Source organism: Grammomys surdaster, unplaced genomic scaffold, assembly GCF_004785775.1.
Source record: "Grammomys surdaster isolate TR1022 unplaced genomic scaffold, NIH_TR_1.0 62, whole genome shotgun sequence".
Lineage (NCBI taxonomy): Eukaryota > Metazoa > Chordata > Mammalia > Rodentia > Muridae > Grammomys > Grammomys surdaster.
Genome location: NW_021604564.1, coordinates 13,066,823 through 13,079,869, shown reverse-complemented (window position 1 = coordinate 13,079,869; position 13,047 = coordinate 13,066,823). Strand labels below are relative to the sequence as shown.

The 13,047-nt window shown below is 41.1% G+C and overlaps 1 protein-coding gene across 1 annotated transcript in view; it reads right to left on the bottom strand.

The window, feature by feature from the left end:
* Window positions 1-13,047, bottom strand: part of Tnik (TRAF2 and NCK interacting kinase) — a 399,376-nt gene that overhangs the window by 290,701 nt on the left and 95,628 nt on the right. Inside the window, exon 2 of the mRNA XM_028762118.1 lies at window positions 5,387-5,452. Coding sequence (XP_028617951.1) covers window positions 5,387-5,452 — 66 coding nt within the window. The remainder of the gene's footprint in view (window positions 1-5,386; window positions 5,453-13,047) is intronic.

Here is a 13,047-nt window from a genome sequence, read left to right as displayed (position 1 = left end):
AGAGGACCTGAGCTCAGTTCCAACCACACCAATATGGTGGCTCAGAACCATCATTAACTCAAGTACCATGGAATCTGATGCCCTCTTCTGGCCTCTGTGAACACCAAGCATACATATGGTGCACATACTCAAGTGCAGGCAAAACACTCGTTCACATAAAAGTTAAAAAAGAATTGAAGATCAGAAGATAGGAAAATGGAAATCTTTGGATATACATGAGCCACTGAGACTCTGGTGCCTGGAGGAAAGAAGAGAGGAATGCGTGTCTAGAGCGAGGGAAGGGAGTCTTCAGGCCTCGGAAGGATGTAAATCCTGATGAAAGAAGATTGCGCTTCAGATTCTAAGGGTTTGAAGTGTGGTTGAGATAAAACACATGTCAGGAAGGCAGAATTTCAGTTCAGCAAGATAACAAACATTTGCCAGAGAAGCAGGAAAATGAGCTGCCTGGAAATTAATGAGATCCGTGTGACCAGAGGTGATTGTGAGAACAGCCTCTGGCAGAGGACTGATTGGGGGAAATGACCTGTGACACTCTTAGAACCCTTTGAAAACACACATGTTCCCCCTGGCTTTCTCATTTTAGTTTCTTTTTCCTTTTCTGTGATCCTAAGACTAAAACAACTTAAGGGAGAAAGGCTTTATTCTGGCTGACAGTTCAAGGTATGATCCATCATGGTAAGAAAATCAAGTCAGCTTACAGCAGTGGGTCACAGAGAAGCAAAGATCAGGAAGCAATACATGATGGATGCAAGTGGTCACTCGGCTCCATTTCTCTATCTGTACAGCCCAGGGTGCCAGCCAGGGAATGGTGTCACCTATAGTATTTAGACCTTCTCACTAAAAATCAACAAGATAATCTTGTCAGGTAGGGGAAGTGCACACCTTTAATTCTAGCACTCTTGGGAGGCAGAGCCAGACTGATCTCTGAGTTCGAGGCCACAAGCCTAGTTTAGAATGAGTTCCAGAACAGCTAGGACTCCACAGAGAAACCTTGTCTCCAAAACACAAACAAACAAACAAACAAACAAACAATTCCCCACCTCCAAGAAACAACCCAAGATAATCTCATGACAGGTGAGTCCACAGCCTATCTCCTGTGTGAATCTAGATCCTGTTAAGTTGACAATTAACAGTATATTTCAACATTCCTAAGCACTAAAACCAACATATTTTAACCTTCCTAATCTCAGAGAGGATTGAAAAGAGAGACATGAAAGCTATTGATGAATCAGGGTATTCCTACCAGAGTTTGTCACCCCAGGATACAATGTGTCTCCAACTTTGCAGTAACAGTAACACCTCAAGATGGAAATTAAGAAACAAGATAGACAATATCCATTATAAATATGAGGCCAGTTTTGCTAATAACTGTAGCTAATTATTTTGACTTATTAAAACAATCACCCTATATTGTAGCATCCTCCATGGCCTCATATATTTGAAGCACCAGTTGTTGGTGCTTTGGGGAAGTGTTTGGAAACTTTAAAGGGTATAGCCTTGCTTTAAGAAGTGTATCACTGGGGTGGGGTTGAGGATTCAGAGCCTGGCTCCATTTCCTGCTTGCTGCCTCTCTGCTTCCTGGTATCATACATCCCTGAAGGAATGGAGATCTAGCTCTCTATAAGAAGCCACAATAAATTATTCCATTTGGAAGTCCCTTTTGATCATGATTACACAAAGAAAAAAGTAATTAATACATTCTGTTTTACCAAAATGTGTCCAGAGGCCATTAGATTTCCAACAGGTGACAGGCTGATAAATCCCAAAACCTTTAGCAAAATGGTGTGTGCCATTGTGCTGGTTTGGTTTTAGATTGTCTATTTTGGGAGAGGTTTTATAATGTTGAATGTAATTTGTTCTTTTTGCCTATCATTTATCACATGTAACTAAGTCCTTATTAACTATAACAACCTATGCTTTATGTATGGGCTTTGCCAATATACAGAACGTTAGGTTCCTCGCCCAGCACCACAGAATCTATCGAGAAAAACTACTCTCATACCTATGATTCTTATGATTTGTTTAGAGATTATTTTGTCATAAGTTATACAAGCCACTTTCCTGCAAGTAAATACTGTACTTTAAGCATATTCTCCTTTATAACCCACTACCTCCCTTTCAATTACTTTGTAGTTATTTTTTTATTTTATGTGTATATTTGCCTATATGTATGTCTGTGCATGATGTGCATGCCTGATACTCTCAGAGGCCAGAAGAGAGTGTCAGTTCCCACAAACTGGAATTAGAGTTGTGAGCCACCATGTGGGTGCTGAGAATCAAACCTGAGTTCTCTGCAAGAGGAACCAGTGCTCTTAAACATGGAGAGCCATTTCTCCCCTCCTCCTTGGTTTGTCTTAGATTGGATGGTATAGACACAGGGAGATACTGTTCTCATTAAAAAGTCCTAGTGAAAAATATATTTTGAATTATTAACCTATCCATCTAGTAGTTAAATTTAAAAATAAAACTAATTCAAATCACTACTTGATTACTACGACCAAACCAAACTGTTAAAGATAGTTCTTCTGAAGAGCATGTGAGCATAGCCTAGGCTGGGGAGTGAGACTCAGGTGATTTTGAAAAGCCATTTATTGTCTTTTATAAAAAATATTTCTATTTCTAATCTAGATGCATCTGTCTCTGATATAGATGCAGCTCAGGAATACTTTTAAAGGCTATATGTACTTTCTACTTATCATATGACCTATGTTCTTAAAAGCTACTTGAAAATAAAATTATACTATGACTCTCATAGGAGAAATTAATATGAACAACATTCTATAAAATAAAGGTTATTCAGTTTTCATAATATCAGATATTACTTTCAGAAGCTCAGGATCACTAACAAGTAAGTTCACAGAATTAATTGAATTATAACAATTAACAGGTTTAATAATTAATGTAGAGAAAATATTTGTTATACAATTGTATGTAGAAGGATTCCTTCCCAAGGCTATAAAATATCTATGTATATCTATGGTATTTTAGCAATGTGGCTATTTCACAGAAACTATAAATGTATGGCATGAAAAGTCAGTCCCCAGCTTTCTTTGCCTAAGGTATTCATTTTGTAAGCTCAGGTTTTGATGCTGTGTTTTAATCTGTTAGCATTCAGACAACAGCAGAACTGCTTTGGTCCTGAGATAACACAGCCATCTCTGTTTATGAGGAATGCCACCTATCATAACCCAGGAGCCTAAAACACAAATGCAGAACTGAGCAAGAAGCTTCACTTCTTATGTCAGCTCAGGTCTCCACAGCTTTTCCAACTAGAGTCTCACTGGACTCAATTTTGAGAAACTGTGACAGCCACAAAACAGCAAATATCACCGTGAAAGAGACCATATCTCTTGCCCCCAAATCACATGCCCCAACCATGACCTTTCTTTGCAATCTCCCTTTTTAATAAAAAGCACCAAGAGCTGTAACCTTAAAAAGAAACTTGTTGAGATTTTTAATTGTTTTTTTTAATGCAATATCATGGAATTAGAGATAATTCTGAATTTTCCAAAAAAAAATCTTGTTTATAACTGAATGTTGTATGTATTATAATTGAATATTGTATGTATTATTTTATGATTATTGTGACAAAATATTGGGGGGGGAAACTTAAAGAAGAACAGATTTATTTTGGCTCACAGTTTGAAGACTACAGTCCATCTAGGTGGAGAAGGTTCTACAGTAGGAATGTGAGGTAGCTGGCCATACCACATTCCAGTCAAAGGCAAAGCATGAGGGATACTGGTACTCGGCACACTGTCTCCTGTTTATTCTGTCTAGGACCCTAACAAATGCAAGGGTGCTACACAATTTAGGGTAGGCTTCCTACCTCAATTAACCTAATCTAGACACACCCTCACAGATATGCTCAGAGGCCTGTGTCCTAGGTGATCCCGGATCCCATCACGTTGATATTAACCCCATTCCTTTGTTCTAGCCTCTTGCAGGGTTATGCAGTTCTACCTGCTGGAGTAGTTGATGAAGCTTTTCAGCGTCTCCTAAATGTCTGTTCTATAGTGGGACGCATCCTTCAAGACCATCCTGAAACCAGTGCTCTCCTGCTGTTGCTCTACCACATTGACAAGAAGTCCGGAGTCATTTTCTGCCTAGAATAGAGCTCACTTCGTTAGCCATGTTACATCGCAAGCTCAATCCAATTTCTCACACTGCAATAACACAATCATCCAACCTAATTATCTTCATTGCAAGTATTTAAAAGCACTTTCTGAGAGATATTTCTCTCTGTGTCGGGCAGGATGAACATCAAGTGAACAGCTTATGGCGTCTTCATTTTGTTTGTTTGTAAGGGCTTGACACTTTAGGAAATAGTTGCTTCTGACAAAGGAGAAATTGTCTCTCACCCATGTGGTTATCGAAAAGTGACTTCCTCGTCAATAACAGCCTCCGTGAATAACCAGAGTCTCACAATACCTTAAGCACACATGCACTTTTGACATTCTGCAGAGTTGAGAATACGGCAGTCTGCATGACTTTTACAACGTTTTGAATAAATCAAAGGGGGTTTAGGGATCCAAGAAGGAATTTAAAAATTAAAAAAAAACAAGACAATAAAAGATAATTTGTATTGAAATTCCATTCCTTACCACCATCACTTAGGAAAGTGATGGCTGCTCCCTGGAAATAATTCAGAGGATACATCATCGAGCTTGTTTTCAAGGACTCTTAACAATTTGTTTACCAAAAGCCCCCAAATTCTACTCCCAAAACAGTTCATCTATACTTCTTTTAAACCACCAAAAGAGGAATTAACCTACAACTTTAAAAAAAATAGAGCATTTATTAGGGGGAAATTCCTTTTAAAGGTATTTTTTGATTTGTAGGCAAAATTTATAAAAGGACAGGAAGCTCAATTCCACTTCAAGCTACCCTTTCTCCATTTGCCAACTTCTGGAGTTAATCATGGTCAGGTGCCTCTGCTTGTGTGTGAGCAAGTTTTCTCCTAACACCATGAAGAAACTCATTTGACGTGTGCCCAAGGCGAATAACAAATTTATGTCTGTAGCCCTGGTTGTCTAATTGCTTATATTTGTAAAGTAAATGATATCCTTTGCCAGCTTTGGAACTGGCTTAACGGTGCTTAAAGTAAAGGAATGAATGCACTTAGCAAGTTTAAGATAAGCAACGTCTGACACATCGGAAACAAACACTGGGATGGATGTACGGGGCAGGGGAACACTCAAGCCACACAGCCCTGTGTAGCCAGTGCAACCATACATGCATCCAAAAGGGAGGAGAATGAGCTAGCCATTGTGTGATTTCACTTGATACCTGTTGTGATGGGACACTCTGGAGTGTTGACAACACTGTAGGTCAGCATTTAGAAACCAATGCCACACATAAGCCATGCTCAGTTTAACGTTCTTACCTTATAAACTTGACCGTACGTGCCATTTCCAACAAGTTCCACCAACTCAAAGATCCCTGCAGGGTCCTGAAAAGAAACCAACAATCAAAATTAAACCACCACACCAGGCCCTATCATCATCAAAAGCAAATATTTACTTTTGAATGAGCAATTAAATTATTTGAATTTGAGGGGAGGGCATCTTTTAAATGCAACTACTAAATGGTATATTTTTTTAAAGTTTATTTAAACCACAGCTATGAAACTACTCAAATTCACTTTGCTTTTATTTCATACCTTTATGACAAATGTAAATCAAAGACAAAGGGCAATTATTTTCCATTAAAACAGTAAGAGGAATGATTTGTGAGGTGACTCCATGCATGCAAGCCGACCTGAGCTCCATCCATAGGACCTACTTTAAAACCTGCACACGGTAGAGCATGTCTAAAACCCCAGCATGAGAAGCTGGAGATAGGATGGCTTATTGCTCTCAAGGTTCAGTGAGAGAAAGGAAATCTTGTCTCAAACCTAACGTGGTCAGTGACTTAGGGAGACACCTGCCATCAATGACTGGCCTCCACAGACATGCACACATCCACACATACCACACCTACATCCACATGTGTGCACACCCACATACAACAAACAATAAAAACAATAAAAAAATACAAACAATAAAAAAAGAATTGACATTTTTCTCCCCATAGAATCAAGGTGCGCTTGTACCTCTACTGAGGTAACAAGAAAGGCACCAATTGTCAGAGGAAACTCTAACTTTTTAGACTATTTCTCTTGACATATCTGAGCCACTTACTAGCATGAATGCTGAGAAGAAAACAAGATGTGTTGGCTAGTTTGTTTGTTTGTTAACTTGATGCAAGCAAGAGTCATCTGGGAAGAAGAAACCTCAGTTGAGAAAATGTCTCCAGCAGACTGGTATATATAGGTAAGTCTATGGGGGTATTTTCTTGATCCATAATTGATATAGGAGGCACAGGCTATTGGCAATGCCACTGCTAGGCTGGTGGTCGATAAAACAGCCAGCTTAGCAAGCCATGGTGAACAAGCCAGTAAGCAACTTTTCTCTAGGGTTCCTTCTCTTTTCTCCAGGTCTGACTTCCCTCAATAGTGGGCTGTGACCAGGACATGTAAACCAAATAAACCCTTTTCTCCCCAGCTTACATGGAGTTTCATGGTAACAGTAACTGATACATTGTGTTCCTCCAGTGTGAGGTATCTTTCTTATGGAACTCGACAGTCCCCAAGAGAAAAGGGGGTCAAGATGTCCAGCTCCCTGAATGTTTTGCCTTGGTTTCGTCTCTCACCTCTGAAATTCTCCCCCTGCAAAATATGCTTTTCCAGTACTTACAAGGTAAGCGCAGGATTTGGAATTCAACCGATGAGAGGGGTTTATGGAAGTTCATGACTACAAACAGGTTTCTATCAAGTTTCAAAATCAAGTCAGTGCCACACAGTCTGGGACAGTCCTGTGGCCATTGCTACCCTTACTGCTGAGCCGTCATCTAAAGCAGTGGAGAGGAGAATGAGCAAAGGCCGTAAAATTCAAGTTTGAGGCACAAACTGTCTTTTACCTCTGATTCCTAAGCCTAAAACATTGCTTCTTCAAAGAAATAAACAGACCAGAAAGAAGGCTCAGGTGATGCAGGCAGCAAGCAGGGGGGACATGAGTATCCCCAGGAGCCACTTAGTAGAAGAAAATAACCAACTTCCATTAAGTTGTCCTTTGTGCACATGCACACGCATGTACACACACATACACACAAATATAAATAAATAAATAAATAAATAAATAAATAAGTATAATTTTTATTTTAAAAGAATAACCAAAGAATCCCCAGCATAACCATCCACAGAAGCTATGCAGGTAAGAGCAGGGAATGACATGACCCTGTGGGAAAAGTTCTCTTCTTCTAGTCAGGGACAGGGAGGGGAGAAAGAGATACTCAGCAGAACTAATTACTACCCCGCCACCATAAGAGTACAAAACTGCCAGGTCTAATGATTTGTCAAGAAAACCCAGGTATTTTTTTTTAAAGTGTGATCTAATTTTTAAGTGTTAGCCATTTAATTTAACTAAAAAAAATGTTGGGAGATGATTTTAAAAAGCTATCCTGAGAGTGGGGCCTACCTCTAATGGATACCTAACACATGTTATGGCAGGTGGGCTGGCAGGCAGGAGGGGAACAGACCAGGCATTAGATTCAGACGTACCCAGACCAAAGGCACCTTTAACTTAAGCACTGTGTGACCGTAGGAGAACCTAGAGGCACGGGCTAGTTCCTGGGCCTATAAAATACAGTTGACTTTTACCCTGTGCCCCATAAAAAGTTGGCTACCTATTACTATCTATCGTAATCATTTTGGGGTACTAATAAGGTCTGCTATAGCCAAGACTGGACTTAACTTACTATGTAATACTGTAAAAGATGACCATTCACCTTGATCTGCCAAGTGCTGGGATTACAGATCTATGCCGCCATGCCCAGTTTAGGTATGCTGAGGTTAGAAGCCAGGGCTTTCAGTTGTGCTAAGAAAGTATAGAAAGTGAGGACATAGCTGCTCCAAAGGATGGTTGAAGGGAAGGTGTTTTTTTTATCATACATATGAAGAATATATAATATATATGATATATGAGGAATTATTATTATCATTGTACATATGAGAAATTATTATTGTTGTACATATGAGGAATATATAATATATATAATTTATGAGGAATATATAATATATAATATAGATATGAGGGAGGGATGCCTGAGGCATCTGGAAAAGTCCAGAGCAGGGAGAGAAAATTACACACTAAACATGGCCAGCATGATGCAGGAAGGGCAAGAGGGAGAGGAGCAAGAGAGGACAAAGGAAAACCAACCAAAATGGCAGGGTTCTATAGGAAGGAGAAGCTGGGGGAAGGGAAGCTCATGAGCTGGAGATATTCAAGGTAGGGGGTGGGGCAAGAAGAGCTCAGGAGAGCCAAGGGCCGTAGTGATACTGAGAAGGCCCTGAGGCCAACATGAGCTTTGGTATGCTGATCAACACCACAGAAAGCTATTTGTCCAGTTTCTTCTCAACCTGGCAGAGTATTTTGTAGACTTTGCCACATCCCCAGCCTTAGTGACTACTTTTATCCTAAGGAGTGCTATACCACAGTATTACTGAACCACCATTCTAATTGATAGTCATGAAGAAGGACAGGTAGAGCTCTTGAAAATGAGTCTACACTAAACCAGACCCCTTCCCTCAATGCAATGGTTTATAGTCTTTCAATGACTCTACAAAGAAAGCTGAGGAGATGACTCGGCAAGTAAAGTGTTTGCCATGCAACTGTGAGGACCACCATCAGGATCTTAGCATCCATAAAAAAATGCCAGGCTAGTGTTGTGGCCCACCTGTAATCCTAACACTAGGAGGCTCATGGGAAACCCCCAATGAAAGCTGGTTAGCTATACTTGTTAAACTAGAAAACTCTGGGGTCAAACAATAGATTCTGATTCAAGGCAAGTATCCTATGTAACTATCCTCTGAGCCAAGCAATGGTCATGTTGAGGAGTTCAGCTGTGCCCATATGCAAAGGATAATCCCAGCTAGTCTGGATGACAGTCTATGGCCCTCACTTCCACCCTTATAAATGCTCAGAGTAGGGCACAAGAGTCTTGCCTGAACTCTGCTGTTTTTTCCACCTATCATGCTGGACTTGGCCAGGGGGAAGACCTAGAGTACACAGAGGCTGGCAAAAACCAGAGTGCAGTCTCCAGTTGTCTGCCTATGCATGGAAAGTCCGCACCCTTGTTGAGTAAGGCTTTCCAGGTGCAGCCTGTTTGTGGAGGAGTGACCACACCCCTGTAATTAACCCCTCACTTAGGTTCCGTGTAGGAGCACAATACATTCATTGGTTTCCCAGTGAACTCTGCACAGAATCATGCCTTGGTTCATCATTGAGATCTTGGGAGGAGGAGTAGATATTGTTTCACATCATCTCCAGGGAAGAAATGTTTGTTTGTTTGTTTGTTTGTTTTGTTGTTTGTTAGTTTTCAAGACAAGGTTTCCCTGTATAGCTATGGTTGTCCTGGAACTTGCTCTGAAGACCAGGCTGGCCTAGAACCCAGAGATCCACCTGTTTTAACAACATGAGTAATCAGTAAGCTACTCAATGTCAACCTCTGACTTCCACACACATAGGCACATAAGTGTATGTGCCCGCATACATGGCAGCACACATACACTCACGTATGTTTCTGACAAAAATCAGAAACAGAAAATTTTGGTTACTGAAAAAAACCTAGAGTACATATTAATTCCTCTTACAGAATCAAAAAGGAAAGACAGGAACAAACAAACAAAAGATGAGCAAAGAACAGAAGATGCCAGATTCCAGTCATGCCCACCTGGTCTGTACAAGTACAGAATGGACAAGAGGAAGCCACTAGAAAACAGCAGCTCAGAACCAACAACCAGAGCAAAGACTCAGTCAAGGCCACCCAGGAGCCCTCAGGAGAAAATTTTAGTTTGTTAAACTAAACCATCTAGACCAAGATTAGAAAGAAATGAAGAAAAGAGGGGGGAAAGAGGCCATAAACGATAGCAGCTGATGTTTGTTTCTAAGCTGTGTTTCCCTGTAGTTTGTTTGCTCAGTGATGTTTCTGCAACATGTTTGGAAGTATTTCATTTGCTTGAAATATTTCAACTAGAAAATAAGCATGAACAAAAGAAAGAGGAGTCTAGCCATGGTAGCTCAGAATTATTATCCCGGCACTCAGGACATTGAATGACAGACATTTGAGACCAGTCTGGACCACAGAATAGCACGGAAGAAGAAAAGAGGAAGAGGAAGGAGAGGAAGGGACAGACGCAGGATGGTGACTGCTGGCTGCTTAAGGAGTCTGGGAGTCAATCAAAGGTTGAGGAGGACAGGATGCCAGGTCTCCCCATATCCTTCTTAGTGGTGAGACTAATGGCTAGTTTCTGAGAGTATCTGGACAGCTGACTTTAGAGGCCCTTCCCTCTTCCTGAATCATCTACTGATGGACATATGACTCAGCCAATCAGTGACAATAGGCTCCCTACAGAGACCTTAGTTCCAATGGCTGAAGGAGAGAAAAGCCTTCTACTGGACACATCCAAAGGTCTCAGAAGCAAAGGTCAAAGGAACTAAGGAATCTCACTGAGGAGGCAACCACATGGAGAAGAGTACGTATGTATATTTGTAGTCAAAAAGTATGTATATTCAGAATCTCATATTAATGACCATAGAGCCAACTTATTACAGAATTATCTTAGAATCCATATCTCCAGGAAGTGACAGAAGAAGGATCTAACCAACAATGCAATTGAAGTAGAACTTCTTCAGATCCCTCAAAAGCTTTCTCCCCATTTTCCCAAATACCCGAATCCTAGTGCAGGTAGAGCACGACAGAATTGAAGAGCTACTTCTGTCCCTGTGGCACAGCATAAATGGGACAAGTGTCTAGCTCTTGCCTGCACTCTGGCAGGAACAGCAAATAACTTCATCTAAGGATGGAGCTTGAATTCAGTCCTTGTGCTTCGTGGCCTCTCCTCAATGCTGTCTTGCTCTTCCCTCAGGAGCTATTTACCTTGCTGACCACCAGCGTTAGTGGAAACGGTCATCATCCATTACAGCAATCAATCCTCTCATAGGCTCTGCCTCTGGCCATCTCCCCAACTCCTCGTTTTGTTCACTAAATGCTAATGATCTGACCTGCAAATGTCTGCTTACCCACCCACTCCACTCCATGAAGTAGACTCAACCTCCTCTCCCTGGGACACCACTTTAGTCAGTGCTTGCTTCTTTCAACTTGAACACAGCACTGGCCTTCTTACATAAATATTTCTCATCATGGCACAGCCAATGTGGTTCACACTGAAGCCAAGGTCCTGCTACTGTCAGACCCAACTTGTCACTAGCCCCATGTCTTGTCATTCTTTGCTATTACTACCTGGAGCCTCAGCCAGGACTACATCCCCAGGACAGCTCAATGGGTTCTGTCTCCAACTATAGATAACAACGCCTGTTTGCCATCCCATTGGTCATTCCATAGCAAACAAGCCTGTCTCTGGAAGCCCATGCTGCATCCTCGTGCAGCCTTCCATGACGTACTCCCTCCCCCTGCATCATGTAGACCTCCATGGAGCTTCTTAGTGCTGCTCCCTTAGACATGTCTCTCCTCTGATTGGTTACAAATGTTCCTCGTGTGGAGAGGCAGTGAAATATGTACCTAAGTATTTCCTAGCACTTGATACCACCCCTACTATAACTCCTAGCTGTAGCTACTGAGTAAGGTCGGTGTTCCATGCCAAGTCCTCTATCACTTGTGTAGAAAATGTAGGAGAAAAGAAAAGAAAAATGTAGAAAGGATAAGACTGTAGAAGCAAAGGCCTAGCAAACATAATTTACTCTCCATCTCAATGAGCTGTTACAGTCAGTGCTATCATCACCTCTCAGCCCTGTTAGAGCAAGGCCAAACACATAAAGCTGTCACTATAGTATCCCCACTTGTCATAAAGCAAGTCCCTATAGTATTCTCATCCCTAAGGACATTCATGAAGCCTCTCAGTGTGTCAGGATATCAAGGTGTGGCTATGTGTAAGGCCACAAGGAAGGAACACTGTCCCTAATAATCATGTTACAGATACACGAGCAGACAGACAGGAGCTGGCTTAATTCTCCCTCTTATGTTTGCTTAGCTGCTCTTAAAGCCAGGGTGGGCAGTGTGGAAGACGGCTATGCACTCTAAGGAGAAGAAAGCAAATCACTGACATTTACAAAGTTACAATCCCTCTTGCCTACACATGCCTTTATTCAGATCTTAACCTTTACTGGAAAGCACAGAAGAGAATTTAATTCCAAGCTAGAGTAGTTTACATTATTTCATAATAAAATATAACTACATATCAAAAGGCAGGCCATTCCCTGGAAGAAAATGCTACTTTTCAGCAAGTGCTGATAAAGGCAATTTGATTAGTCGTTATAATAAAAATTGCAGTAATAACTAACATTTCATGACCACTTATGTGCTGAGGACTGTTCTCAGCATCTTCTACAAATGGCATATTTAAGTCTCACAATTCTGACAAGTGGGTGGTGCCCATTGTTGTTGTTTTGTGGTGTGGGGAATTGAATCTAGGACCACAGGTGTGATAGGCAAATTCATTGGGCTATAACCTCAGTCTTTGCTTTTATATTTTATTTTGTTGTTGTCATTTTTGTTTATTTGCTTTGAGACTTGGCCTCATATATTTGCAGCTAACATCAAACTCAGTATGGAGCCAAAGATGGCCTTGAAATTCTGATCCACCTGATTCCACCACCATTATAGCCAGATTCCACCAGTCCATTTGCAAGGAGCCAGAAATGGAACCCAGAGTTTTGTACATGCTAGCAAACTCTATCAACTGAGTTATGGCCCCAGGCCCTACATTTTGAAACTAAGAAGTCTAGGCTAACCTTGAACTTGAACTTTATCATCAGTTCAGGCCTTATAGCCTCTCTACACTAGCTGGGATCACGTACTTTACCACCAGACTTGAACCGCTACGGCTTCCAGATGAGGACACTGAGACACAGTCATTAATTAGAATTCTTAGCCTGTAATTTAGCTCTCTCTCTCTCTCTCTCTCTCTCTCTCTCTCTCTCTCTCTCTCTC